The following is a 25,016-nucleotide window of genomic DNA, read 5'->3' as shown; positions in this document are numbered from 1 at the left end:
CGCACCACGTAGCCACCCTCCTCCGCCCCGGGGCGGAGCTGAGGAGACTTCGCGCCTGCGCAATGAGAGCGCTGGTCCGGCGACCGGGCGTCGACGACGCGCACGCAGGGGCGTTGGGGCGGAGCCCCAGCAGGCTGGGCGCCTCTGATAGGCCACATCGGGGGTAAGAGGCGTTCCTGGGCGGGGCCTCGAGGCCGGTTTGGAATTTTTGGCGCGAGCTGGGTCCGCGCGCGTTCACGGGCCGTTCCCCCTCTAGAGTTCCCCCGCCCGGGTGTGGGGAGCGGTGGGCCGAAGACCCCGGCCCGCCTGACCGCCCCGAGGGCTCCCGCGCCTTCCGCTGACCCGGAATCTGGGACTTTGCTGAGCTGCGCCCCGCCCACCCGCCTCAGGTGAGCCCACACCTGGCCCTGAGGGTTCCCGGAAGGGACCGCCCTCTCCTCCCTTCTGCCGCCTCCCGAACAACTCTTAGCCCCCCTGACTGGCCTTGGATCTGCCTCACAGCCAACCCCCTCCAGCCTCCCTCCTTACCCCTCCGACAGCCCCAGCCCTCCCTGGGCCAGCCCAACCCCACTGCTCAGCCCTCCCTGGGCCCCTCTGCCGCGGGCGGCTCCGCCCACTTCCCCTTCGCCGGGCCTCCCTATCCCCTTGCTGGGAGCCCCTTACCCCTGCGACTACTCCTCCTTTACTTGTCCTCCCCAAGAAAAGCTCCTCCCCGGTGACAACAGGTCTGCTCCACTCTGTTCGCCAGGGTTTCCCCACGCCCACGGAGGTGAATCAGCTTTGGCCCTGCCCTGGAGGAACTCACAGTCTAGTGCGGTAGACGGTGGTCAGCAGATGGCATCCTACCCACTGAGAGGGTGAGGCCCCTGAAAAGTCATCCCAGCCTGGCCTGTTCTTGGGGCCGCCCTGGATTCACCGGGAGCCCCAATTTCTCCTACCTACCCCCCACCCCCACCCCCAAAGCTGTTTGGCCAGGCTAGAACGTTTACGTACTGTGGGATGGTGTGAGAATTGGTTAAGGGCCTGGAGGCTGTACTTTCAACGAGCACCCTACAGGGGCCTGACACCCTAGTCCTTCGATTTGAGAAACTCTGGGATTCCTGAGATGGATAGAGGCAGAGGGAGCGTCCCCACAGGCTGCAGGGTGAGTTCTCCATGCAGGCCCTCGTGGGGTCCCGCCCCTCACCCCTCACTTACTCAGGCATTGGAGGACACCCTCAGATTACCGCTCCTTCCAGTTTCAGTTACTGACTCACCCCCCTGTGCTGACTATGGACTCCTTTTGCTACACTGTGGCTCCTCTCAAGATTAGACTCTTTTTTTTTTTTCCCCCTTTTTTCTTTCAATTATAACATTATAGCCACACAATAGCCCTCTCTGCTCCAACAGAAAAGTCATTTATACCCATGGGACCACTGTCTTTTGTGTATTTTTTTAATTACAACTCAGAGCATTATATAACGGATACTGAGGAATCTGCATGCCAGATCCTAGACTAAGCCTTCCATAAAGCCAGCATTACAGGTCCACAAGCCCCTGAGTCCAGGTGTGTTTCCTGGACTAAATGTCTAAATTCTATAATGTCTCCAATTTTAGAAAGCTAATAGGGTACATGTAAGACATCATAGCTCAGTTGGTAAAAAAATCTACCTGCAATGCAGGAGACCCAGGTTTGATCCCTGGGTGGGGAAGATTCCCTGGAGAAGGAAATAGCAACCCACTCCAGTATTCTTGCCTGGAGAATCCCATGGACAGAGGAGTCTGGCGGACTATAGTCCATGGGGTCGCAAGAGTCTGACACGACTTAGCAACGAAACCAATCAACCAACCACCATATGTAACACCACCCATTCATGCATCTGGGACATCATCTCATAATCAAATGCATTAGTATTTCTATATGAATATTTATACTTAGAAGGAAGAATAGGCTGGGTCGGATTTTTCTTCTAAATGCTTATTGCATGTACACACCCAATTTTCCCAGCACCATTTATTAAAAAAACTATTTCTTTCCTGCTGAATTCTTTTGGCACTCTTGTGAAAATCAATGGACTCCTTAAGTGTGAGAGTTTTATTTCTCAACTCTCAGTTCTATACCACTGATCTTCATGTCCATCCTTATGTCAAGGGGGGAGTGGGTGTTTTCAGTAACGAGTCATTTTCCTCTTGCTACTCCCAAGATTCCCCGTCACGTTTGGTTTCCGGCACTTTTGACTCTGTGTGTGTGTATCTGCACTTATCCTACTTGAGGTTCATTGAGCTTCTTGGTTATTTTTACAATCACATTTGGGAAGTTGTAATCCATATTTTTCTAGCTCCTTCTCTTCTCTGGTGTACCCATCATGCATATGTTGGTTCACTTTGTTGTTCAGTCACCAAGTTGTGTCTGACTCTTTGAGACCCCATGAACTGCAGCACATCAGGCTTCCATGTTCTTTACTATCTCCAGGAGTTTGCTCAAACTGATGTCCATTGAGTTGGTGATGCCATCCAACCATCTCATCTTCTGCCGCCCCCTTCTCCTCCTGCCCTCGATCTTTACCAGCATCAGGGTATTTTCCAGTAAGTAGGTTCTTCGCATCAGGTGGCCAGAGTATTGGAACTTCAGCTTCAGCACTAGTCCTTCCAATGAATATTCAGTGTTGATTTCCTTTAGGATTGACTGGTTTGATTTCCGTGTAGTCCAAGGGACTCTCAAGAGTCTTCTCCAGTACCACAGTTTGAAAGCATCAGTTCTTCAGCACTTAGCCTTCTTTATGGTCCAACTCTCACATCCGTACATGACTACTGGAAAAACCATAGCTTTGAGTATATGATATCTCTGCTTTTTAATATGCTGTCTAGGTTTGTCATAGCTTTTCTTCACTTAATGCTATCCTATATTTTTCTGCAGCTTGTTTCCCTTTTCTTCATCTGGTCTTTAGATTGCATAATTTCTATCAATCTATCTTCAAATTCACTAATTATTTCTTCTGCCAGTTCAAATCTACTTTCAAACCCCTTAGGTGATTTTTTTTTCATTTCAGTTACATTGTACTTTTCCAACTCTGCATTTGCTTCTTTTATAATTTCTATTTCATTACTGATATCCTCTACTTAATTGAGATGTTGTCATTGTGTTTACTTCAAGTGTGGCTTCCTTTAGTTCTCTGCACATTATTTATAGTGGCTTGCTTCATTGCTTATTCTAAAGCATGGATAACAACAAACTGGAAAATTCTTAAAGAGATGGGAATACCAGACCACCTCACCTGACTTCTGAGGAACCTGTATGGAGGTCAAGAAGCAACAGTTAGAATCCAACATGGAACAATGGACTGGTTCACAATTGGAAAGGAATACCTCACGGCTGTATATTGTCACCCTGCTTATTTAACTTATATGCAGAGTACATCATGAGAAATGCTGGGTGGATGAAGCACAAACTGGAATCAAGATTGCTGGGAGAAATATCAATAACCTCAGATATGCAGATGATACTACCCTTATGGCAGAAAGTGAAGAGGAACTAAAGAGCATCTTGATGAGAAAGAGGAGAGTGAAAAAGCTGGCTTAAAACTCAGCATTCAAAAAACTAAGATCATGGCATGCAGTCGCATCACTTCATGGCAAATAGATGGGAAAACAATGGAAACAGTGACAGACTTTATTTTCTTGGGCTCCAAAATCACTGCAGATGGTGACTGCAGCCATGAAATTAAAAGACGCTCCTTGGAAAAAAAGCTATCACCAACCTAGACAGCATATTAAAAAGCAGAGACATTACTTTGCCAACAAAGGTCCATATAGTCAAAGTTACACTTTTTACGGTAGTCATGTATGGATGTGAGAGTTGGACCATAAAGCTGAGTGCCAAAGAATTGATGCTTATGAACTGTGGTGTTGGAGAAGACTCTCGAAAGTCCCTTGGACTGCAAGGAGATCAAACTAGTCAATCCTAAAGGAAATCAACACTGAATGTTCATTGGAAGGACTGATGCTAAAGGTGAAATTCCAATGCTTTGGCCACCTGGTGTGAAGAGCTAACTCATTAGAGAAGACCCTGATGCTGGAGAAGATTGAGGGCAGGAGGAGAAGGGGATGACAGAGGATGAGATGGTTGGATGGCATCACCGACTCAATGGACATCAGTTTGAGCAGGCTCCGGGAGATGGTGAAGGACAGGGAGGCCTGGTGTGCTGCAGTCCAGGGAGTCGCAAAGAGTCAGACACAACTGAACAACTATGAAGTCTGTCTGTTAAAGACATCTGGTCTTTCTCACAGGCAGATTCTGCTGTGTTTTTTGCCTGTGTATGGGTCACACTCTCCTATGTCTTTATATACTTTGTAATTTGTTGTTGAAAACTGGACATTTTAGATTCGTTCCTCACTCTGCATCTGGGGCTTGGGATTATTTGCTTGTTCGTTTAGTGACCAGCCTGACCACAACAGTGATGTCTCTTTACTCTGCAATGTGAAGCCTTTGACTTTGCTCCTCAGAGGCCCTGGCCTTGCGCCTGTGCACAGTCACCCTGGGACACTAGTGGTTTTAGGGGTGCTCTGTTTGTCTTTTCTCTGATCATACCCAGCTGTCAGGCCCCACCAGTTGCTGGCTGATTGCTCTACTGTTTTTGACAATGCCCTGGAGCATCAATTGTTCCACGGACTGATCAAATCAAATCTTGACTTTAAAGGGATATCTTTGGAGTTCCAGACTGAAGGTTTGTTCTGACCCCAGGAAGCCTCATCTTAGCTATGTCTTTCCCTAGTTCTATCCGGTACACTAGCTGGCCTGTGGTTCAGCCAATAGCACTAATGGAAGTACCAGCCTCCTTCTAATTGCTTATTAGCAAAGCCTCCATTGATTTTGAGAGTACCTTTAGGCTTGAACTTCTCATACTCTGTTACTAGTCAGGTCAGTTTTTTGCAGAGAGAGCTTTGGAGCTCTCTGTTTCCTGACCTGCCTCTCCCCTGGGCAGAATCTCTGAGCTGGGGGCATGGACAGTGGAGCCTGTCTCTGAATATCACTGCTGCCTGAGAGTGAGGCAGTAGCCTCCAGCCTTCTTGGCTGGCCTTTGCTAGTGTGGGATTTTCTCCTGAGGAATGAGCTGGTACTTGAACTGCTGGGCTCCTGTATCACAGCTTCCTGCAGCTCAATTAGAGCTTCTGCCTCATGAGTGGCTGGTGAAAGAAGGGAGCCCTAGTTTCTCTGCTACACTCAGTGGAAGCTTAGCCTCTGCCACATGGAGCTGGAAAGAAACCCCACTGAGTTTTAGCAGCTCAACTACGAAAAAGGAAACAAGAAAGACATTTGGAATTCAGACTTTCTTTTTTCCTTTGGAATTGGAGATAAGGGGTAGTGGGCCTGTGTTAATATATTTTTACCTTACAGTCTCGGAAGAGGTTGGACGTTTCTTTTTCTAAGTTTTAATTTTTTTTTTTTTTTTTTTAATGTTTTTGGCCAGGCCCCAAGAGCCTGGCAGACTACAGTCCGTGTGATCGCAAGGGGTCGGACACAGCTGAGCAACTAAGCACAGCACGGCACATGTGGTGTGGGAGATGTTAGTTCCCTGACCAGGGAATGGACCCTGGGCCAGGGCAGTGAAAGTGCCAAGTCCCAACCACAGGACTGCCAGGGAATTCCCAAAGGTTGGCTATTTTAAGGCTAAACCAGGCAGGGCTGTGCACACAGGTGGTCTGGCTTCAGAACCTGCCTCGGTTAACCTCTGTCGGACTGTAGGCGCCTCCAGGACAGGACGCTGTGGTTTTCAGTTTTGTTTTTCTACCCTCATTTGTATACCTTTTCCTGCAGGTGTTCGAGGAGCCGCGGCCTCCGTGCTTAGAGCGGAGCGTGTGTGTGGTGTCGACGTGGCTGTCTTCTGCAACCTCTTTGGGGCCACAGGAGCAAGCGCCATTTGAGTGACACACCATACTCTGCCTCCCGGGGCACCTGTGCTGGACATGCTCATGCCCGCCGAGGGCACTCCGCCACCCCTGGGTGGCACCCCTGTTCCAGTCCCAGCCTACTTCCGCCATGCAGAACCTGGCTTCTCCCTCAAGAGGCCCAGGGGGCTCAGCCGGAGCCTCCCACCCCGGCCCCCTGCCAAGGGCAGCATCCCCGTCAGCCGCCTCTTCCCTCCTCGGACCCCAGGCTGGCATCAGCCCCACGCCCGGCGGGTGTCATTCCAGGACCAGGCCTCTGAGCCCCTGCAGAGCCCCGGATATGACCCAAGCCGACCGGAGTCCTTCTTCCAGCAGAGTTTCTACAGGCTTGGCCGCCTGGGCCATGGCTCTTATGGGGAGGTCTTCAAGGTGAGTTGGTGACAGCTCTGTGGGTCTGTCTGGGGTCCCTCCCCCAGTCAGGGTGGGAGGGTATCCAGGGAGCCTGCTCACCCCATCCCCTGACGGCCCCCCTCACAGGCTGGCAGGCTCCCCACAGTGCTGGACTTGGCTGCTTTCTCATACCCCCCTACACAGGCCCCTCTGAGGCCCCTTAGTACACACTCTCCCCTTGTCCAGAGCCTGGCACGCCTTGCGGTGGCTCCTGCCTGCCATCTCCTGCCCGGAGCCAGCCGTCTGGGGGTCTTGGCAGCTCTACCTGGCCCCTGAGCCAGAACCACTCCCCCGCATCTCCCTCCAGCCGCAAGCATTCAGGCAACTCCTCCATGCCACCTTTTGTTCCTTAAAATATATTTTCCAATCATGTATATTTACTTTAAAATGTAGTTTTCCTTACACAAGTACTACACGAAGACAATTTTGTTAAAAAGTACAAACAGGAGCCCCTAGGTCAGCTGTCCTTACTGGAGGAAACTAAGATGATTGTCAGGTGGGGGTCTTGCTTCTAGACTTTTCTCTGGAGTTGACTACATAGAGACAAAGCCATTTCATAGGCTGCATGCAGACCACACCGCCTTGCTATTCTCTAGGCAGCTTCTTCATCTAACATATCCTCCCGGGCCAGTACTTAGAGGTCTGCCCCGTCTCTTCCATTGCTGGCTCTCCAGCAAACTGGCACGTGGCGTGGAGGTTTGTCCAGCTTTGCTCTTGCACGCACAGGGGGTCCTCTAAAGTGATGGCCATGCGACACCTCCCGCACAATGAGATCTTAACCGAGCCTTGGGGTGGTCCTGAGCGGCTGTGCCCCCTCCCTCCCAGGTGCGCTCCAAGGAGGACGGCCGGCTCTACGCAGTGAAGCGCTCCATGTCGCCTTTCCGGGGCCCCAGGGACCGGACCCGCAAGCTGGCTGAGGTGGGCGGCCACGAGAAGGTGGGGCAGCACCCGTGCTGCGTGCGGCTGGAGCAGGCCTGGGAGGAGGGCGGCATCCTGTACCTACAGACAGAGCTGTGTGGGCCCAGCCTGCAGCAGCACTGCGAGGCCTGGGGCGCCAGCCTGCCCGAAACCCAGGTCTGGGGCTACCTGCGGGATACCCTGCTGGCCCTGGCCCACCTGCATGGCCAGGGCCTGGTACACCTAGACGTCAAGCCCGCCAACATCTTCCTGGGGCCCCGGGGACGCTGCAAGCTGGGCGACTTCGGGTTGCTGGTCGAGCTGGGCGCGTCGGGAGCTAGTGAGGCCCAGGAGGGAGACCCCCGCTACATGGCCCCCGAGCTGCTCCAGGGCTCTTACGGGACTGCGGCAGACGTGTTCAGGTGAGGGCTGGGGGGCTTCCTGGTGGGTGGGGCATGGTCAGCAGAGGGACACCAGCCTAGCCCAGAGTTAGGAAGACTTGGTCTCAGGCGAGGAGACCCTGCCTTGGGGATGGAGGTCCCGCCTTCCAGTCGAGAGGGCCTGGAGAGCTAGGCTGTCTAAGCAGAGAAGCCTTAAGAACCACCTTATGTGATTCACTGGCCTCATCACACCTCCCTGGGAGGGACCATATTACTCCATTTACAGGGGAACAGACAGCAGGTGGAGAGACTTTCCCCAAGTCCACAGTTAGCAGGCTGTAAAGCTGGGCCTGGATCAGGTGCTGGGTTCCAAGGTCCACGCCAGTCACCCCTGCCCTGCCTCTGACAGTAGCACCTGGTCACCTCAACAGGACAAGGAGAGCCTCAGTGTTAAGTCACTGTTAGCAACCAGAGTGCCAGTCCTAGGGGGTGGGGGCTGCTGGGAGGACTCACCATGGTGGTGTGTGAGCCGTGCTGGCCCGGGGGTCCACGCTCGATGAAGTGGTCATCAGCCCCCCCTCCCCCTAGGGCACTGGCTCACGGTGGAGGCCAGCAGCCCTCTCCATGGGGTCAGCCCGAGTTGCTGGGTTCTGCGTCTCATGGCCCTCCCCGCCCCGCTTCTGTCCCCATCCCCCAGCCTGGGCCTCACCATCCTGGAGGTGGCATGCAACATGGAGCTGCCCCGCGGTGGGGAGGGCTGGCAGCGGCTGCGTCAGGGCTACTTGCCCCCTGAGTTCACGGCTGGTGAGTCGAGGGGCTAGGGCTGGGGGGCTGTCTGCTGCAGGGAGGACAGGCTCTGGGTGGCTGGTGGCAAGGGGCTGGGAGGTGCAAGGCCCCACCCCTGACGTGGCCCTGCCCGGGGACAGGGCTGTCCTCTGAGCTGCGTTCTGTCCTTGTCATGATGCTGGAGCCTGACCCCAAGCTGCGGGCCACTGCCGAGGCCCTGCTGGCCCTGCCGGTGCTCAGGCAGCCACGGCCCTGGAGCGTCCTGTGGTTCATGGCTGCCGAGGCCCTCAGTCGAGGCTGGGCCCTGTGGCAGGTAAGCGGGGAGGGTGACGGGCCGCCTGGCTCCGCTCCCTGCCCAGGGCCTGCCCAGCCTCCCCTGAGCCCCTATCCCTGCAGGCCCTGCTCTCCCTGCTCTGCTGGCTCTGGAACGGGCTGGCGCACCCCGCCAGCTGGCTGCAGCCCCCGGGTCCACCGGCCACCCCACCCGGGTCGCCGCCCTGTAGCCTCCTCCTAGACCGCAGCCTCTCCAACACCTGGGACGACGACAGCATAGGGTAGGTGAGGACTCGGGAAGGGCGGCTGAGGGCAGGGCAGGGGGGACAGCCGTCAGCATGGTGAACTGGGAACGTACCCACAAACCTGGCCCCCTTCAAGCCCCGGGAAGGAAACCAAGGCTGGTGGGGGTGTGGCCTGGCCTAGTTTGAATGCAGTTCTTTCTAAACTTGGTGTGTGGAGCAGGGTCTGTACTGAGCAGAGAACTGGCAGCCTCCCACTGAGGGTGCTGCCACGCTGGGGGGCTGCGCGGGGCCCACCGCGCTGCCGAGAGGCGGGCGGTGCAGCCCCCACCCCTGCAGACACCCCGCCACCTGAAGACAAGGCATCGTCTTTCCTCTGGGGGACAAAACCACCAGAGCCTGGCGAGCCCCTTCCCCGGGAGGAGGAATTCCTTAGTCCCAGGTGCCTGGTGGCCAAGTGACAGGCCGTAATTAAGAAACTACTGCAAAGGAAAGCACATGCTCGGGGCAGGCAGCGCTCAGGAGGGTTCACGCCAGTCACCCACGGGAGCATGTTACAGCAGACAGACTGCCAGATGAGCTTCATTTACCACAAGGTCATTTCAGAGTCAGCTCAGTCAGAGCCTCCGTGCTCTAAGGGACAGAGGTGGCCTTTGTGTGCGGTCAGGTGGACTTTAGAAGCTGTCAAAGCCCTTCTTTCAATTCCACCACACACCCATTGTCTGGCACCAGCCCCCGCCTGCTTCAGGCGGATCCGCCCAGGGACAGGTGGGCATTGCTGCTCCGGTGCCCTCCCCTCCACAGCCTGCTGGTCTTGGCCCCACCCCCCCAACCCCATCCAGGCCCTCGCTGTCTCCAGAGGCCGTCCTGGCCAGGGCTGCCGGCAGCACCTCCACTCCCTGCAGTGGCTCCCCTGCCCCCCGGAGCAGGCACACGCCGAGGTGAGCTGGCCCAGGGTCCTGGGGTGGGAGGGGGCAGCTCTTGGCCCTGAGTCATTTCTCTGTTCTTCCTGCCCCCAGGGATGCTCTGGACCTCAGTGACATTGACTCAGAGCCCCCTCGGGGCACGTTCCCTGCCTTTGAACCTCGGAACCTCCTCAGCCTGTTTGAGGACTCCCTGGGCCCGAGCTAAGCCCACCGGCCCAGGCTCAGCGCTTTTAACCTCTTAGCCCCTCCCTTCCATCCTCCTGGAGGCTGGGGTCCCTGTGTGGACTCCAGTGGTCCCTTCTGCCTGGCTGTCTAATAAAAGGTATTTGAATCTTGGGGTGCACCCAAGCTTGCTTGTGTGGCAACACAGTGCTTCCTGCCCCCTTTTATTGACGTTGCTTAGGGCCTGAGGCCCCCGGGACAGGCTGAGCTCTGCTGCAAGTCCCCGAGCCCCAGGCCAGCAGATGAACTGGGAGCCACCGCCTGTGTGGGGCAGCGTTCCTGAGCAGGTGTGTTGCTGGTGGGCAGGTCAGTTGTCAGAGCACTCACTCAAGGTGGAGGGTGGGCCCTCAGCCCAGCAGGGCCTAAATGCCGTCCAGCATTTTAGGTCTCTGTGCCAGTTGCCTGGAAAAAGCAGCAGCTGCCCTCCTGCTCTTAGGTCCGGGGGTGAGTCTAGTCTTGATGCCCAGACCCCTCAATCCACAGTCTCCGGACAGAAGGGAAAACCAGTGGGCGAACCTCGGGCTGCTGGGAGGGCTGGCACACAGGATGGATGGACAGAGGCCATGAAGCAAGGGCAGGAGGCTGGGCAGCCGTGAGGAGCCTTATGTGAGGTTCCGAGGAGGCCCAGGGTGGGCGATGGCTCTGGGCTGGCAGGATCACAACTATCCCTTTGGCCTAACTCTCAGAAGTCACACAGAGGGTAACTGGAGGCCCAGAGAAAGGAAGGTTGCCTTTCAACCTACGCAGTAGGACTAAGTTCCCTGGAAGAAGGCAGGCAGGGCCACTGGAGCTCCAAGGTGTGAGTAGAAGCAGCTAGTCCACAGGGAAGACAGGATGACCAGGCGGAGGCCCCCGCTCGGAGGTCCCATTTGCGAAGCGTCCAGGGAGCCATCCGCTTGCAGGCCAGCGGAAAGACCGAAGCATGGCACCGTTGGCCCTAGAAGCCTGAGGGCATGGCAGGCAGGAGGTGGCTCAGTCCGGGAGGCAGGTATGCCGGGCAGCCCAGAGCAGGTCGGGCACGACGCCAGCATGCAGCTGGAGGATAGAGCCCACGCTGAGCAGGTGCATGATCTGGTGCGAGTTACCCCAGTAGTCGAAGCGGCCAGGTCCCCAGCGCTCCGGCAGGCGGGCCACGTTCACCAGCCCCCCAAGCAGTGCCAGCGCATCCATGCGCAAGTAGCAGCGCAGGGAGCCTGGAGCCCCGGAGCCCAGCCCCGCTCCCCGGGCCCCAAACACCAGGAGGCGAGCGCCAGCCTGCCAGCCAAAGGCGCGGAGCCGGGCACTGGTGGAGGGGGCGGTGAGGGCCCGCCAACCAGCTACACCCGACAGCAGGGTGTAGCCCAGCAGGGCAGCGGGGCGCAGCCAGGGCCGGCAGGCCAGGGTGCAGTGGATGATGGGCAGGGCCCCTGTGCAGAGGAGAGAGGCGGGAGAGGGCACGTCAGTCTGCGGGTCCACCTGCCCTCTTGCTTCCAGTTTTCCTGACTCCTGCCCTTTCTACCCAGGGCTCACGTGAGTGGACCCAACCCTCAGCTCCCGTCCTTCAAGCCCCCCGCCCTCCACCTCACGCCCTGCTCACCGAGAGTGTTGATGAGGCAGACCCCACACATATCCAGGGCAAGGAGCCGGGTGTACACAGGGCTGCCCCCTCTGTGGCACATGAAGAGGTGATAGAGCACAGAGCCTGCAGGGGGTGCCAGGCAGGCCACACAATGTGTGCCCCACAGCCAGCCATCCTCGCCCAGCTGACCCCAGGGCATGGTCATGGGCAGCAGCACCAGGAAGCCCAGCAGGGCCAGTCCTGGGGGAGGGAGACAGTTTTCCATCAGACACCTTCACACTGAGGACAAGGCAGTCCCCAAGGAGGCCCCAGTCCAGAGACAGCACGGTGGGGTGAGCGCAACACAGGTCCTGTGGGTCAGCTGCTGGCCAGCCCTGGGCAGGGGCGGGCCCTGGGCTTCTGGTCACTTGATTTAGCAGAGCTCACAGTAGTTCTTGGAAGGACAGACCTTTATCCCCACTAACTGGTGAGGAAACTCACTGCCCCAGGTGACCCCAGCAAGGAAGCAATGGAAGTAGCTCAGAGCCCAAGCAGTCTTGACTCCGAAGCTGCTCTCACCCTTGTGGCGGATTCCCTGGAGAGCAGGGGCCCCAACCCCTAAACCTGACCAGCAGAAGTCAGAAGGAGGCGTGACCCCAAGCTGAGCTCTGAACAGGACATGTGGGTGATGCTAACATGCCAGGGCCACTCCACCTGCTCTTGCCAACCCCTGTGCCCTCTCCTCTCCAGAAGCGGCCAGACAAATTGGGGGGGGGGGGAGGGCCTTTCTGTCATCTCGAGGCGAGGCAGGGGAGGGGGCTGAAAGAACCTGCTCTGTCTCCTTCCCCAGCACCTTTTTGGGGAGCTCCATGCCTCCCAGCCCAGGCCTCCAGGGCCATTCCTACCACTTCCTGCAGGCGCTTTGGAATTGCCTTCACAGCAGTCAGAGCTCAGCGCCTGCGGACTGGGGCCGCTGACTGACCACTCTTGGCGGGGCCTGGCCAGGCCACAGTTCCCCCAGGGAGCAGGTACGAAGGCCAGGCCCAGCGTACCCAGCGCCCCTCTCTGCCACCTGTCTGCCGGGGCAGGCCAAGGGCGGGCAGGCCTGTGTCAGCACGGTTCGGCGGGGCAGCGGAGGAGGGGCCTGGCGCCTGCGGGGGGAGGAAGGAGCCGCCACCAGGCGGAGCCCCGCGGCTGAGCGGCAGGGCCGCCCGGCCTGACTTCCTCTCTTGGGCCCCTCTTCGACACCCATCTCCGAGATTGGGTGCTGGCGGGAGAGGATGACAGGGCGCAGGGATTACTAAGTGGCCGGACACCAAGCTCCGTCTTCCCAGGGCTCAGAAGGATTAAGCGGACTGGGTCCCCCACTCCGCTTCCCTCGCCTGCCCCCGGGGCTGCAGAAGCGGGTAGCGACGTCCGGGACAATGGCAGCTTTGTCACTGCGGCTCCTGGCCGTGTCAGGGCCGGGACAGCCAAGGATCTGGGCGCTGGGGCTCTCCTCGGCCTTCGGGCCGCGGCCCCGGCGCGGACAGGGCTGCTGCGGGTGCGGGGTGCGGGGTGCGGCTCACCGTGCGTGTAGATGTTGCCCAGCTCGTTGTGCATGTAGAAGAGGCTACGAAGGCAGCCCGAGCCGCTGCTGGCCGGCCGGTAGCCAGTGAGCACGAACTTGTTAAACTGCAGGTGAGGCGGCGAGCTGGCCCAGTCAAGCAGGCGAGGCCCGGCCAGGAACGCCATGGCCCGGTCCAGCGAGGTCGGTCCGCGCTCCTCTGGCCCCCCGGGTCTCCTCAGTGGGCCCGCCGTACCGGGAGCCTAGTCCGGGCGCCCGCCCACCTCTCAGGGCTCTGTCCGCGCACGCGCTGGCCCGGGGGTCCCTGCGGGCGCCCCTCCCGCGCTGCGCACGCGCGGGCCTGGCGACCCCACGCTGGGGCGGAGGCCGGGGACGCGCAGGGCGCCGGAGCGCAGGGCGGCCCGCTCCGCTGGGGCAGGCGCTCTGCAGGGACAGCTCGTGGCGGCGGCAGTTTTCTTTCGGCGGCCCGGAGGACGGGCGCGGCCGGACATGGGAGGGGACGCCAGGCTCCGCCCCAGCTGCTCGCCCCCGTCATCCCGCCCAGGGTTTAGCGCTCCGGGCTCCTGACGTTGCAGCTGCGAGGGCCAATGGGCGCGGCTGGCGGGGAGGTTCCTCCAGCGGCAGCTCAGGCCTTCACCCTCTTAGCGTAATTTTTTTAGGTCCCAGTCTCACTTGCATGGGGTGCCTGTTGGATTGGGACGCAACGTTCTGAGTCCCGGTGGCTCTGTCAGAGTGACCCGGGAGCCTCGCGTTCCCTTGCAGTGCGCGCCCAGGCTTTCCGCGCGAGCCCCAGGGTCGACCCACCCTTGGGCATTCACCCTCTAGGATACAGCCCGGCCACCCTGCCCAGTCCCCACAGCCCGGGCTCTGTCCAAGGTGCTGCCGGCCCGGGACTTTCGGACGGGTCAGGTCTAGAGGCTGAGCGCCACCACTCCGCGGGTGATCGCTCCACTCGCACGACTTCCCCGGAACGCAGCAAGGCGTGCCAAGGTGGCTGGGCCCCTAAGGGTGTGCCTGACTTGCCCGGTGCCCTCCATTGAGGACCTGCCTTTGGGCCAGGATTCTCTGAGCGTGTGTGTGTCTGTGTCTGTGTCTGTGTGTGCATGCGCGCCCGGGCGCGCTCAGTAGTGTTTGACTCTTTGCGACCCTTTGGACTGTAACCCGCCAGGCTCCTCTGTCCATGGAATTTTTCAGGCAAGAACACTGGAGTACGTGACCACTTCCTCCTCTAGGGGTTCTTCCCCACCCAGGGATCAAACCCGCATGGACGGCTCCTGCATTGCAGGCGGGTTCTTTCCTCGCTGAACCATGAGGGGTGGGCGATACTCGCTCACTGTTGAAGCATATTGCGCCCCGCCTAGGACCGGCAGGAAACAGTGAAGGAGAGAAAGCAGGAAATAAGAAAGTTCAGCATTTCCTTCCCCTCCCTTGCCCCGCAGGGTTCATTCTAAATCAAATCCACGAAGGTATCCCTTCTTCCGCCTCCACCTCCTCCCCTTCTTCAGCATCCCGCCCATTCATCCTTCCACCTCCTCGGTTTCTCTATCTCTGCGTTCTAGGCGGTTACACGAAACTCTTTCCGTGGAACGCCCTTAATTTGCCCACAACCAGTCTAGGCACAGTACCTCGTTAACATAGCTCCTCCCGCACAGAAGAGTTTCCGGTGCCCTGTACCAAAACAGGTCCTTTATTCAAAGTCTATGGTTGGTCTTTTGACCACTTTTGTTGACCTCTTACATTTCACTTTGGGCATCGTCCAGAACTACCCCAAACAGGGCTCAAAGACCCACCAACCGAGGTCTAAGAGAAAGGGAAGCAGGATTCCTCTCGTCCTTTGGCCTTGACCATCCGGACCCCGAGGGTCAGGTCAAGTTCTCAATAGTACCAGATGCTTCCTGTCCAACGTCTGGCCTCCTCGAGATGACTAGAGCTGCCGTCAAAGGGGTAGAAGGCCAAGGCACACAGAGGGTGGCATAGGGTCTGCGGAGTCCATCCAGCCGCAGGAAGATCCAGTGGACCCTGGGGGTCCCCGAGTCAGAGAGCAGAGATGAGTGAACGCAGGGAACTCTGGCTGGAGGCGCTCAAGGGCCGGTAACTCGCGGTTAAACCCTCAACCTGGGGGTCCCCGGGAGGACAGGGCAGGGCCACCCCTCGAGGCCGGCGGTACCAAACGGCCCAGCTTCTTGTGGGGTCCCGGGAAGGCCCCAACGTTGGGGACCCTTTACCCGGAGCCAGCAGGCAGCCCCTAGAGAGGGAGCAGACGTCAGCCGAACCCTCCAATCAACCTCATCTTCAGCACCTCGCTTCGCCTGTGATCCCACGCGCGACTCCCTCTGTGGACCCAAGGCCTCGTCCCTCAAGAACCCAGGAGTTCCATCCAGCCCCTTTCCCATCGTGTACCCTAGCGTCCCAGAGGGCCCTCCACGCCCCGGGGGCACAGGGGCGGGGTGACAGGCTCCCCGCCGGCTCCGCCCTCAGGCCCCGCCCCAGAGCGCGCACCGTCCGCGCAGCAGGCGCAGCAGCGACAGCACCAGCAGTAGCAGCACCGAGACGGCCGTCACCGTCGAGAAGACCTGGGCTGCGGGCACACGAGGGCGGTGAGCACGGGGCTTGGAAGGGCCTGACGCCCCCAAACTCACTCCCGCCTCCCACGCCCGTCTCACCCCCCATCGAGGCCTCTGGAGCGCCAGGCCCGGGGCTGCAGCTCACGTTGGCCCCGTCGAGGGGCGCTGCTGGGGTCTGAGTCGAGCCCTCGAGGGGCGCCGGGTCGGCGTCGGCGTCCTGCAGCCCTGCGGAGAGGGGTGTGAGACCGGCCGGCGGAGCGGAAGGCCCGAGGCGGGGTGGGGAGGGGCCTCACCCTGGAAGGTGAGCGCGAAGCCCTGCGCGTGGCCGCGCGCATCGCTGCGGAAAGTGAGCCGCAGCGCGGCGGCGCGCAGGCGCAGCGGGCCCGGCGGCGGCGGCCGAGCGCCGTCGAAGGCGCGGAGCAGGCTGCCCGAGGTGGCGTCGCGCAGCTCCAGCCGGTCACGCGGGTCGGCCAGCTCGAAGAGGCGGAAGGCGAGCTCCAGCGCGGCGCCCGGAGGGGCCAGCACCCAGCTACAGTTACGATCCGGCCCGTACTCGTCCGGGAAGTCCGGGGAGTAGATGACACCCTGGGGTGCGGTCCAGTTCCCCTGGCAGGAGCCCACGGACACTGTGGGCGGGGCCGGCGGTCAGAACCCGGAGGCCCGCGGGTTTCTCCTTAATAGGGGCGGGGCTTCTACATAGATCCCCGCCCCTTCCCCCGCTGGGCCCGGACCTCAGTACCCTCTTCCATCCCAAGTCCAGCCAAGTTAGTTCCCTCCTCCGGCCCCGTCCAACCCGTTCTAATCAAACCATTAGTCCCCTCCGCTAGTCTTCCCTGGTGGCCCAGATGGTAAAGAATCTGCCTACAATGCAGGAGACCAGGGTTCGATCCCTAGTTCGGGAAGGTCTCCTGAAGAAGGAAATGGCAACCCACTCCAGTATTCTTACCTGGAGAATCCCATGGACAGAGGAACCTGGCAGGGTACAGTCCATGGGATCACAAAGAGTCGGACACGACTGAGTGACTAACAACTAGTCTTGTCCTCAAACAGTTCCTTCCTCTAGAGCCCCAGATCCCTGACCCCCAGATTCAGCCCAGTCCCTTCTTTGGTCCAGTCTTCAACCTAATCTCTTAACCAGGCCCTGCCCTCAACTCATGCCTTCCCTTCCCACATAACCCCCTGTCACTCTTCCCCTGACCCAGGCCCCTCATCCCTGCCCACTCCTCACCTTCATAGATACCCAGGCGCCCATCGCCACCACACAGCTGGCCCGGGTGGCCGAAGCAGATCTGGTCACAGTCAGTGGCCGGAGCCGGGCGTCCTCGGGCCAGGTCGCTTTCAGAGCCACAGAAACAGGCGTAGCCGGCCTCCACACCTGCCAACTGGGAGCACAGACTGGGTGACTCCCCCAGACGGGCTGGGGGAGGGGGTGGGGTGGTGGGAGCCAGGGATAGGGGTCGGAAGTGGGAATCAGGGCTGAAGGTTCAGAAATCAGCATGCATCAAGGTTTGGCCTCAGAGTCCGATGTTGATTTGAGTGCTGAGGTCAAGGTCAGGGGTCACTAGTCTGGGCAGGTGGGCAGTACCTGGTAGCCCTTCATGCGGCAGAAGCGAAGGCACACCTGGACGGTGAGCTTTGTCGAGGTGCCACTGGGGCCGCTGAGGGCTGGAGGTGCCCCAGAGTCCACAAAGCAGCCCAGGTACCCAGGCACTGAGGGGGTAGCAGGGTCAGGCTCAGTGTGGAGCCTGCAAAAGTGAACTCCATCCCGGCCGCCCCCGTTGTCAAGCCCAGCCAGCTCACTGTGACACGTGGGGATATCGCAGTAGCGCCAGTAAATGCCCTCCTCCGTCTCGGCCACGTAGCACCATGGTTGCACGTCACCGTCTGGGTTACTGCAGGCCCGGGAGAAATCGTTGGGATACTGTTGTCCCAAGAACCATGAATTCCAGGCCCTGACCCACAGCTTATTTGCAGAATGGCCTCTGTGTGTGTTAGAGCAAATCCTGGTTTGCCCACCAGAATGGATGTCAACTTTCCAGTGCATGGTGGGAAGTCGTTAAAGGGGCCCTGGGGGGCTGATTTTAGGTCTTCAGCTGTTGCTCAGACATGACTTCATGTATGAGGACTTCCAGGCCATTTGTGTTCACCCCCCACTCAGCCCTGGGCCTCAGCCACTGTCCCTTGTCTTGGAACCCTGCTTTAAAGCAGACGTGATGAGCCCTAAGCTTTGCGGTTCAGCAGGGAAGTGCCCTCCCACTTAACTCGGTCCCTGCCGCTTCAGACCACAGCTATGGCTCTGAACCCCCAATCCCTCAGTCACTCAAAGGAGCTGAACGCTAAGAGCTCGGCGCTCACTCTAGAGCTTGCCCTCTGACTAGGCCCCATCTTCATGGGCTCCTTGGTGCCCAGGTCTGATCTGAGGCTCTGCAAAAAGTTGGACTCCTAAGGCCTGACCCACGTCAGAAAAGGTTTCCACTCATCACTCAGGCCCCGCCCTTAGGTCCTTAAGCCGATTCATTGGGAAAGATCCTAATGCTGGGAAAGATTGAGAGCAGGAGAAGGGGGAGACAGAAGATGACATGGTTGGATGGCATCATCGACTCAGTGGACATGAGTTTGAGCAAATTCCGGGAGACAGTGAAGGACAGGGAAACTTGGTGTGCTGCAGCCCACAGGGTCGCAGAGTCGGACAGGACAACGAATGAACAAGCAGGCCCTCCGGGTGGCTTCTGGGCCCGCCCAGCGGAGACCTCCGCTCCGCCCACGCCGCGGCCGGGCCCCAGGACAACGCCCTCCACCCTGCACCAGCCCCGCCCCGCGCAGGCCCCGCCCCTCACCGGCAGAAGTTGTGCGCGCCCAGCCCCCAGCGGCCCTGGGGGTCGCTGGCGCTGCTGTAACTGTGCTGCTGCGTCTGGTCCCAGTAGAGGCACGGGCGGCCGGCCCCGCGGGGGCCTGTGCGGTTCTGGTGGCCGCGGTAGTCGGCGCCGTTCACCTGGAAGCACTCGGACAGGCCTGCACGCGGACGGGGGGCCCTGAAGCTGACCCTCGCCCGGACCTTCTCCCCACCCTCCGAAGGCTGTTCGACTGCCGCCTCCACCTGCTCTGGCCCCTCGCGAGCTGGGCAGTCGGGTTCTAGGCGCGCAGGCCGAGTTGGGAGTGCGGCCCTCGGTCCACTCTCCGCGCCGGGACTCACCTGGGCTCTGCAGGCTCCCCGCCGAGGCTCCGCGTGGCGGCAACAGCCGGAGCAAGAGGAGGAGGAGCAGGGCCTTGGGGGCCCGTGTCCCCATCGCCCCCAACCGAAGAGAAGTCGCCCTGGCCCGCGCGAGGCCCTCGGCGCCCCCAGGGTCTCCCAGGCGTCTGAGGAGAGGGGCGTTGTCCTCTGACAGCGGGTCCTCGTCCCTCTCTGGGGCCCGCTCTGGGTCCGAGGCGAGAGGATGGAGGGGCGGGGGCGTATCGCCCAGGGGTATCTGCTTCCTGAGGTTTCTGGCCTTGAAGTCTTCTCTGCCCCGACCCAACAGGGAATTTACCCCGGGGGGGGGCGATCTCAGGTCAGGGACGTTTCCGGTCTCTGCCTCTCGGGGTTCGGGGTCCTGCCTCGGCTTCCACACCCGCCCCCTCCCGCTGCGCCTCGCTCTCTAAGTCTCCCTCGCCCAGGTCTCTAGCGCGCCGGCTCCTGCCCCCCTCGCGTCCCTCCGCGCGTTCCTCCCCCCTGGGTCCCTCCCTCCGCACCCCACCCCCTGAAGCCGGGAAGCCCCGCCCGAGACTGGAGCCGAGGCAGCAGGTCCAGACGCCTCCCACGCTCGCCCCCCATCTCCGGGACCCTCCGTGGCCTGGCGCGCCCACGCTCTTCCCCCTCCCCGGATCGGTGAAGGTTCGGGTGGGAGCGTGTGCAGGAGGACCGGCCGGGCTGGTGGACAGAAGGACCCTAAAGGGGGAAATACAGGACCGTCTCCCGGGCCCACATGTCCCGGGACTCGCCAGCGTCCCCTGCTCACAGCCAGCCTTGAATGAAGTGCGCGCGCTCTCCCACTCAGTCACCGTTCATGGTGAGACGCTCACACGCACACCGTCTTTGGATCTTCACGCCTCTCTCTCCCTTCCCGACGGGCCTGGGGAAGCGTCACTCCCGGCCCCCTCACCCGCCCGACAAGCTGGAAGGGTGAACGCTCAGCCCGGGACAGGCAGGGGCAGCTGGTGTCTGGGGAGGAAGGCAGCTGCGCCCCTGGTCCCAGCCTGTCCCCTCCTCGCCTCCTCCTCCTCTCCCCAGGACCCCCGGCCCGGGCTCGCAGCGAGATGGAATTCCCCCAGCGGTGCGCCCCCCCCAACCTGGAGGGGGAGGGGGGAGGGGAGCAGGCCCAGGCAGGCGTGGGGGGAAATTCCCCGCCCCCTCCCCCTGGGCCCAACTCCTCCGAGTCCTCTGATCTCCCAGCAGCGCCCGCCGGCTGCCCCCAGGGCTTGGGGGGAGGCCAGCGCAGGTGCGTGGGAGAGAGCGGCGGTCGGGGAGTGGGGGAGGGAATAAGGGGGAGGGGAGGGGAAGGAGATGGGGGGGCCCAGAGCCCCAGTCGCTCAGATGTCTTGCCCCTCAGTGCAGCCTCCCCACCCCTCACCAGACCCCCACCTCGCTGCCCAGCTTGGAAGGACCTATCTCCACCCTGTCAGTATCCACACTCCCCCTGTCTCTCCTGGAAGATTGGGGTCAGCAGAGAAGATTCTAGGAAACCCAGAGTGCTGGTGGTGGTGGTGGGACCCCTGAAGACCTCTGATTGGAGGTCAGTGCCTCAGGCTAGGGGGCTTCCCAGGTGGTGCTAATGGTAAAGAACCCGCCCGCCAAGGCGGGGGACAGAAGAGAGGAGGGTCTGATCGCTGGGTCTGATCCCTGCGTCGGGAAGATCCCCTGGAGGAGGGCAGGGCAACCCACTCCAGTATTCTTGCCTGGAGAATCCCATGGACAGAGGAGCCTGGAGGCTACAGCTCATGGGGTCGGAGTCATGACTGAAGTGACTTAGCAGGCACTTCGCACATGTGCTGGTGGGGGAGTGCATGCGTCACGCTGGGGCAGCGAGCATTCTAAGAAGCTGGCTGGCTGACGAGGCTAGCGCCCTGGTTGCCTCCTGGGGGAGCCCTCTCGCCTCCCAGTTTCTTGGCCCTGCTGAGCACTGGACGGGGGTCTCTGCACAGGTGAACCCAGCTAAGGGAGCAGTAACACCCATCGACCAGGGCCCCCTTCTCTCTTTCGCTTGTGAGCTTGGGGGCCGCCGTGGCTCCATGGTGTCGTCCTAGGCTCTGGCCTGGGCCATGGCAGGGGCGACAGGGTTGCAGGGAGAGCCTCACTCTCAGGGATCGGTCACATGAGAGAAGGGCGAGGTGGAGGACAAAGACCACCGGGACTCTGCATGCAGAAAGAGGGTCAGCGGGGACCTGGAGAAAGAACTGAGCCCTTCCCTGACAGGAGCGGGGACCAGGCCAGGCTGATCTGCAAAAGGGGTGTGGGATGAGAGGAAGGGGGTGCTGAGTTCCAGAACTCGGGCACCAAGACAAGGGGCAGAACCCCCACTGCCAGCTCCAGCCCCAGTTGGCTCACAGAACCTTGAACTTGGAATTCCTGGGTCCTCGCCCCCCACCCCCTTCTGGGGAGTTCAGAAAGGCTGCTGGCCAAGGGTCCCTGGTTCCAGTCAGTCCTTCTCCCTGGTCTTGCTGCAGCAACGCTGTCTCAGGAGAGCTGGGTCCCTGCTGCCTGGCCTGCCCCCTGCCGTCAACCGACCCTGCCTCCTCCAGCTCCTGCACTGACGGCTGAACTTCACTTCTGTGCCTCCCTTGCATTTGGTGTGGCCACAGAGAGGAGTTCTGGCCATGAGGCATGGGGGGGGGGGGTGAGGGGGGGAATTGATGCCTCTTACTCTCAATACTCAAAGTAGTAGCCAGGATCAATAGCATTGTCATCCCTGGGGAGAAATGCAGAATTCAGAAATGCAGATTCTCAGGCTCCACCCCTAAACTCCTTCATCAGAATCTGCATCAACAAGCTCCCCGGATCTTAAAGTTTGGGCTGCACGGATGTAGACGGGCCCAGGGCAGGGGGGATGGAGCTGGGTTTCCAAGTGACCTTATACAAGGAGTCTGCCAACCAGAAGTATCAGCATGGGGCTCTGCGTGAGTGGAGACATAAACATCTATGTGTTCAGCCACTGAGATCCTGGCCTTGCTTGCTATAGCAGCTGGCGCAACTTAACTAATACATCCTCTCACCCTCATCCAGTTCTTGTCTCCAGGGCTGCTTCCTACTGAGAGCTGGCGGGGGAGAATGTTCTGTGCTTCCCGTTGAGCTTCTGGTGCCTTGTCAACTGTCTTGGCATTCCTTGGCTTGTAGAAGCCACCCATCACCCCGATCTCTGCCTTCATCTTCACATGCGTCTCTCTGTGTGAGCACCTGTGTCCAAATTTCCCCTTTTAATGAGGACTGCAGCCATACTGGACTAGGGGCCACCCTAGTTTGACCCTGTCTAGACTAATCACATCTGGAGTGATCTATTTCAAATAAAGTCCCATTCTAAGGTTCCAGGGCTTCCCTAGTGGCTCAGATGGTAAAGAATCTACATGCAATGCAGGAAACCCAGGTTTGATCCCTGGGTTGGGAAGATCCCCTGGAGAAGAGAATGGCTACCCACTCCAGCATTCTTGCCTGGAGAGTTCCATGGACAGAGGGGCCTGGCGGGCTACAGTCCATGGGGTCGCAAAGAGTTGGACATGACTGTGTGACTAACACTTTCACTTGTGGAGGTTCGAGGGCTTAGGGTTTCTACATGTGAATTTTGGGGGACACACTTCAGCTCCTAACTTCTCATCTACTTCCTGTCCCTTTTTATCCTTGCTGCCACCACCCTCATCTGGGCCCCCACCATCTCCTACTTGGACTAATCACTCTCTCAGTTGAGGCCCAGTGTCCCACAGTTTCCAGGAGCAGCCTCTCCAGCAGCCGGAGTCTTTTTTTGATGGAAGCGGCTGAGGAGTCATTCTAGGGCCTCCAGAGCCCTGAGGTGGCAGGGCAGTCATGAAAGACTGCACTCTGCAGAGCTGTGGTGCGGCTGAGGCCTGAGGCTGGCAGCTGTCCTGGCCTTCAGAGACTTCCTTGGGTACCTCTCGCTTCTGGTCCTTGAACCAGGTAGTCATACTTGATATGGGCACCCAGGAGAGAACACCTGGAACAGATGTTGTGTGACGGGATTGCAAATCAAACCTGCATATTCCCTGGAAGGACTGATGCTGAAGCTCCAATACTTTGGCCACCTTAATGTGAATAGCCGACTTGTTAGAAAAGACCCTGATGCTGGGAAAGATTGAGGGCAAGAGAAGGGGGCGGCAGAGGATGGGATGGTTGGATGGCATCGCTGACTCAATGGACATGAGTTTGAGTCCACTTGTCCCCTCCCTGATCTCATACTTTCAGCCTCCAGCACTGTGAGAAATTAATGTCTGGTGTTTAAGATCCTCCCCTCCCAGTCCAGTCTATGGCATAATCACGGCAGCTTGAGCAGACTAAGACACTTGGATTCCCCAAATTCTCTCAGCACCGGAGGAAGGAACCCCATCAACCTGAAGACACAGGGAAACTGGCAGAGACAGTGTCGACTGATAGATCTAGGGTTTCTTTTCAGGATGATGAAATGTTCTGGAGTTAGAGGGGATGGAGACCCTACCCTGTGAATATACTAACAGCCACTGGACCACACACTTGAGTGAGTGAGCTGGATGCTACATGGATTGTATCTCAATAAGGCTGTTACTGAAAAGAGCCTGACCACTGACGGAACATGGGGACAAGAGGGATGGTGTCAAGGATGGCCCTGGGTTTCTACTGTGGTGGAGCCATCAGAGGAGCGGAGGACAGTCCCCTTTGCTCCCTGCTCGGCTGGTGGCCATGGGAGACCCGGGGCCAAGGTCCTGGAGGCAGCAGGACACACAGGCTTGGTTGCAGAAGGCCGGGGGCGGGGGTTGGAGCTGCACGGTGACAAATCGCGAACCCTGAAAGTGGCTGGGCAGAGAGGGCTGAGGTCCAGTCCCCAGAGCCAACCCCCTTGCGGACGGGTTGGACCAGGGCTGAGGGGCCCTTGAAGGAGGTTGGGGGTGGGTGCGGAGAACCCGGGGGTCCCTTTTAGGTCTGCCAGGATCAAGGAGGGGCAGTCAGTGCAGGAGAGCCAGCTCTGAGATGCACCCACTGAATTTAGTGACTCATGGTGCCGGAGCCATCTCGATGCAGGACGTGGGAGCAGGAGGCTGGGCTGGGCTGGTGGGGGGGTGGGGGCTGGGCTGGGCTGGTTGGGGGACTGGGCTGGGAGAAGCGTTTCAGCAATGCTTGCCTCACACCCCTGGGGGCAGGACTCCGGGCGGGAGTCCCTAGAGCCCGACCCTGCCTCATCTTTAAAATTTGGGTTCCGTGTCGGTAGTTTCCCTTCTCCTTATGAACTTTTACTTAAAATTTCATAATTGAGAGGTTGTTGTGCTGTCGCCCAAAGGAACACAGTAATACTCTACCAGCTCCACGTGGTGAAGACATACTGAAGCGAGGTTTATTGCAGGAAGGAGCAGCCAGGCGGAGACAGGGCAGGAGGAGGGCAGGGCTGCTTCCCGCTGGTGCTGCCTGCCAGGGGCCAGCTTCCTGCGCACTTTCCTCTGAGACGGCACCAGGCCGGGGGCGTCTCTCTGGCTCTAGAACCGGGGCGGAAGTGGCCACTTGACGGGGGCTCGGGCGTGGGTGGCTATGGGGCCACCCCAGGCGGCCTCGGCGTCCAGATTCACGTCCACTGGGGAGTCCTCAGTCTGAGCAACACGGACCAGCCACCTGCCCTCTGAGGTCAGAGCAGGTGCAGTGAGGGGGCCTCATGGATGGGCCCCTTCAGAGGGCTGGGCAGACATGCTGCAGAGGCAGGGGGACCGGTGACCCTGTGGGGCCGGGGGTGATGCTAGCTGCTAGGACTCAGTGCTTCTGGCCTGGCACCTCGGGGCTCTGTGAGGCTCCCCTTCGTGAGAGACTGAGCAGAGAGCCAGCTGGTGGTGGCACAGACGTGCCTGTCCACTGGAGTTCAGGTGCGGCTGCCTGCCATGGGCGTGCTCGTCTGTGGGTCTGGATTGGGGTGTATCTGCTCCCCCCAGGGCTGTGTCTTCGGCCTTGGCCTTGGCTGAGAGCAGTTCGCTGTCCTGGGGCAAGAGCACTGTCCGAAACGTAGCCCCACATGGGGCCAGCAGCACGACGGGCCTCCTACCTGGGAGGTGGGGTGGGTGTCCGGTCATGTTGCTGGGCCATCTCCATGAC

The 25,016-nt window shown here is 59.6% G+C and overlaps 3 protein-coding genes across 5 annotated transcripts; 1 reads left to right on the top strand and 2 right to left on the bottom strand.

Moving 5' to 3' along the window:
- The first annotated feature begins 201 nt into the window (after positions 1–201).
- PKMYT1 (protein kinase, membrane associated tyrosine/threonine 1) lies at positions 202–10,184 on the top strand. 2 transcript variants are annotated; one of them, XM_042240618.2, is made up of 9 exons: positions 202–389; positions 749–857; positions 5,795–6,294; positions 7,141–7,634; positions 8,290–8,396; positions 8,519–8,691; positions 8,775–8,932; positions 9,736–9,834; positions 9,913–10,184. In XM_042240618.2, exons 3-9 carry the CDS (start codon positions 5,944–5,946, stop codon positions 10,022–10,024), a joined length of 1,494 nt encoding a protein of 497 aa, XP_042096552.1. In that variant the 5' UTR covers positions 202–389; positions 749–857; positions 5,795–5,943; the 3' UTR covers positions 10,025–10,184. The 2 variants fall into 2 exon arrangements, with proteins under 2 accessions (XP_042096552.1, XP_027817086.1); XM_027961285.3 differs by lacking the exon at positions 749–857.
- A 5-nt stretch (positions 10,185–10,189) lies between these two features.
- Positions 10,190–13,572, bottom strand: PAQR4 (progestin and adipoQ receptor family member 4). Of its 2 annotated transcripts, XM_027961287.2 has the most exons (3): positions 13,147–13,572; positions 11,618–11,839; positions 10,190–11,447 (listed from the first exon to the last, which is right to left on the bottom strand). In XM_027961287.2, the coding sequence occupies exons 1-3, from the start codon at positions 13,310–13,312 to the stop codon at positions 11,014–11,016; spliced, it is 822 nt and encodes a 273-aa protein (XP_027817088.1). In that variant the 5' UTR covers positions 13,313–13,572; the 3' UTR covers positions 10,190–11,013. The 2 variants fall into 2 exon arrangements, with proteins under 2 accessions (XP_027817088.1, XP_027817089.1); XM_027961288.2 differs by lacking the exon at positions 11,618–11,839.
- Positions 13,573–14,802: 1,230 nt separating this feature from the next.
- On the bottom strand, positions 14,803–19,107 carry KREMEN2 (kringle containing transmembrane protein 2). The gene is made up of 9 exons (XM_027961650.3): positions 18,903–19,107; positions 18,547–18,721; positions 17,510–17,601; positions 17,295–17,419; positions 16,938–17,091; positions 16,003–16,335; positions 15,809–15,934; positions 15,645–15,723; positions 14,803–15,390 (listed from the first exon to the last, which is right to left on the bottom strand). The coding sequence occupies exons 1-9, from the start codon at positions 18,994–18,996 to the stop codon at positions 15,180–15,182; spliced, it is 1,389 nt and encodes a 462-aa protein (XP_027817451.1). The 5' UTR covers positions 18,997–19,107; the 3' UTR covers positions 14,803–15,179.
- Positions 19,108–25,016: the final 5,909 nt, after the last annotated feature.

This window comes from Ovis aries, chromosome 24, assembly GCF_016772045.2.
Source record: "Ovis aries strain OAR_USU_Benz2616 breed Rambouillet chromosome 24, ARS-UI_Ramb_v3.0, whole genome shotgun sequence".
Taxonomy (NCBI): domain Eukaryota; kingdom Metazoa; phylum Chordata; class Mammalia; order Artiodactyla; family Bovidae; genus Ovis; species Ovis aries.
This window is presented reverse-complemented; position numbering and strand designations above follow the sequence as displayed.

What these genes read in the sequence shown, in the direction of transcription:
- PKMYT1 (XM_027961285.3), top strand. Translation starts at nt 5,944, where the DNA reads ATGCTCATGCCCGCCGAGGGCACTCCGCCACCCCTGGGTGGCACCCCT. An exon ending in CTTATGGGGAGGTCTTCAAG is followed by an intron (nt 6,295 to 7,140) that starts GTGAGTTGGTGA and finishes CCTCCCTCCCAG; the next exon opens with GTGCGCTCCAAGGAGGACGG. An exon ending in GAGGCTGGGCCCTGTGGCAG is followed by an intron (nt 8,692 to 8,774) that starts GTAAGCGGGGAG and finishes CTATCCCTGCAG; the next exon opens with GCCCTGCTCTCCCTGCTCTG.
- PAQR4 (XM_027961287.2), bottom strand. Translation starts at nt 13,312, where the DNA reads ATGGCGTTCCTGGCCGGGCCTCGCCTGCTTGACTGGGCCAGCTCGCCG. An exon ending in GGGCAACATCTACACGCACG is followed by an intron (nt 11,840 to 13,146) that starts GTGAGCCGCACC and finishes TCCCTCCCCCAG; the next exon opens with GACTGGCCCTGCTGGGCTTC. An exon ending in CTGCCTCATCAACACTCTCG is followed by an intron (nt 11,448 to 11,617) that starts GTGAGCAGGGCG and finishes TCCTCTGCACAG; the next exon opens with GGGCCCTGCCCATCATCCAC.
- KREMEN2 (XM_027961650.3), bottom strand. Translation starts at nt 18,996, where the DNA reads ATGGGGACACGGGCCCCCAAGGCCCTGCTCCTCCTCCTCTTGCTCCGG. An exon ending in CGATATCCCCACGTGTCACA is followed by an intron (nt 17,420 to 17,509) that starts GTGAGCTGGCTG and finishes CTACCCCCTCAG; the next exon opens with TGCCTGGGTACCTGGGCTGC. An exon ending in TCCAGAGGCCTCGATGGGGG is followed by an intron (nt 15,724 to 15,808) that starts GTGAGACGGGCG and finishes GTGTGCCCGCAG; the next exon opens with CCCAGGTCTTCTCGACGGTG.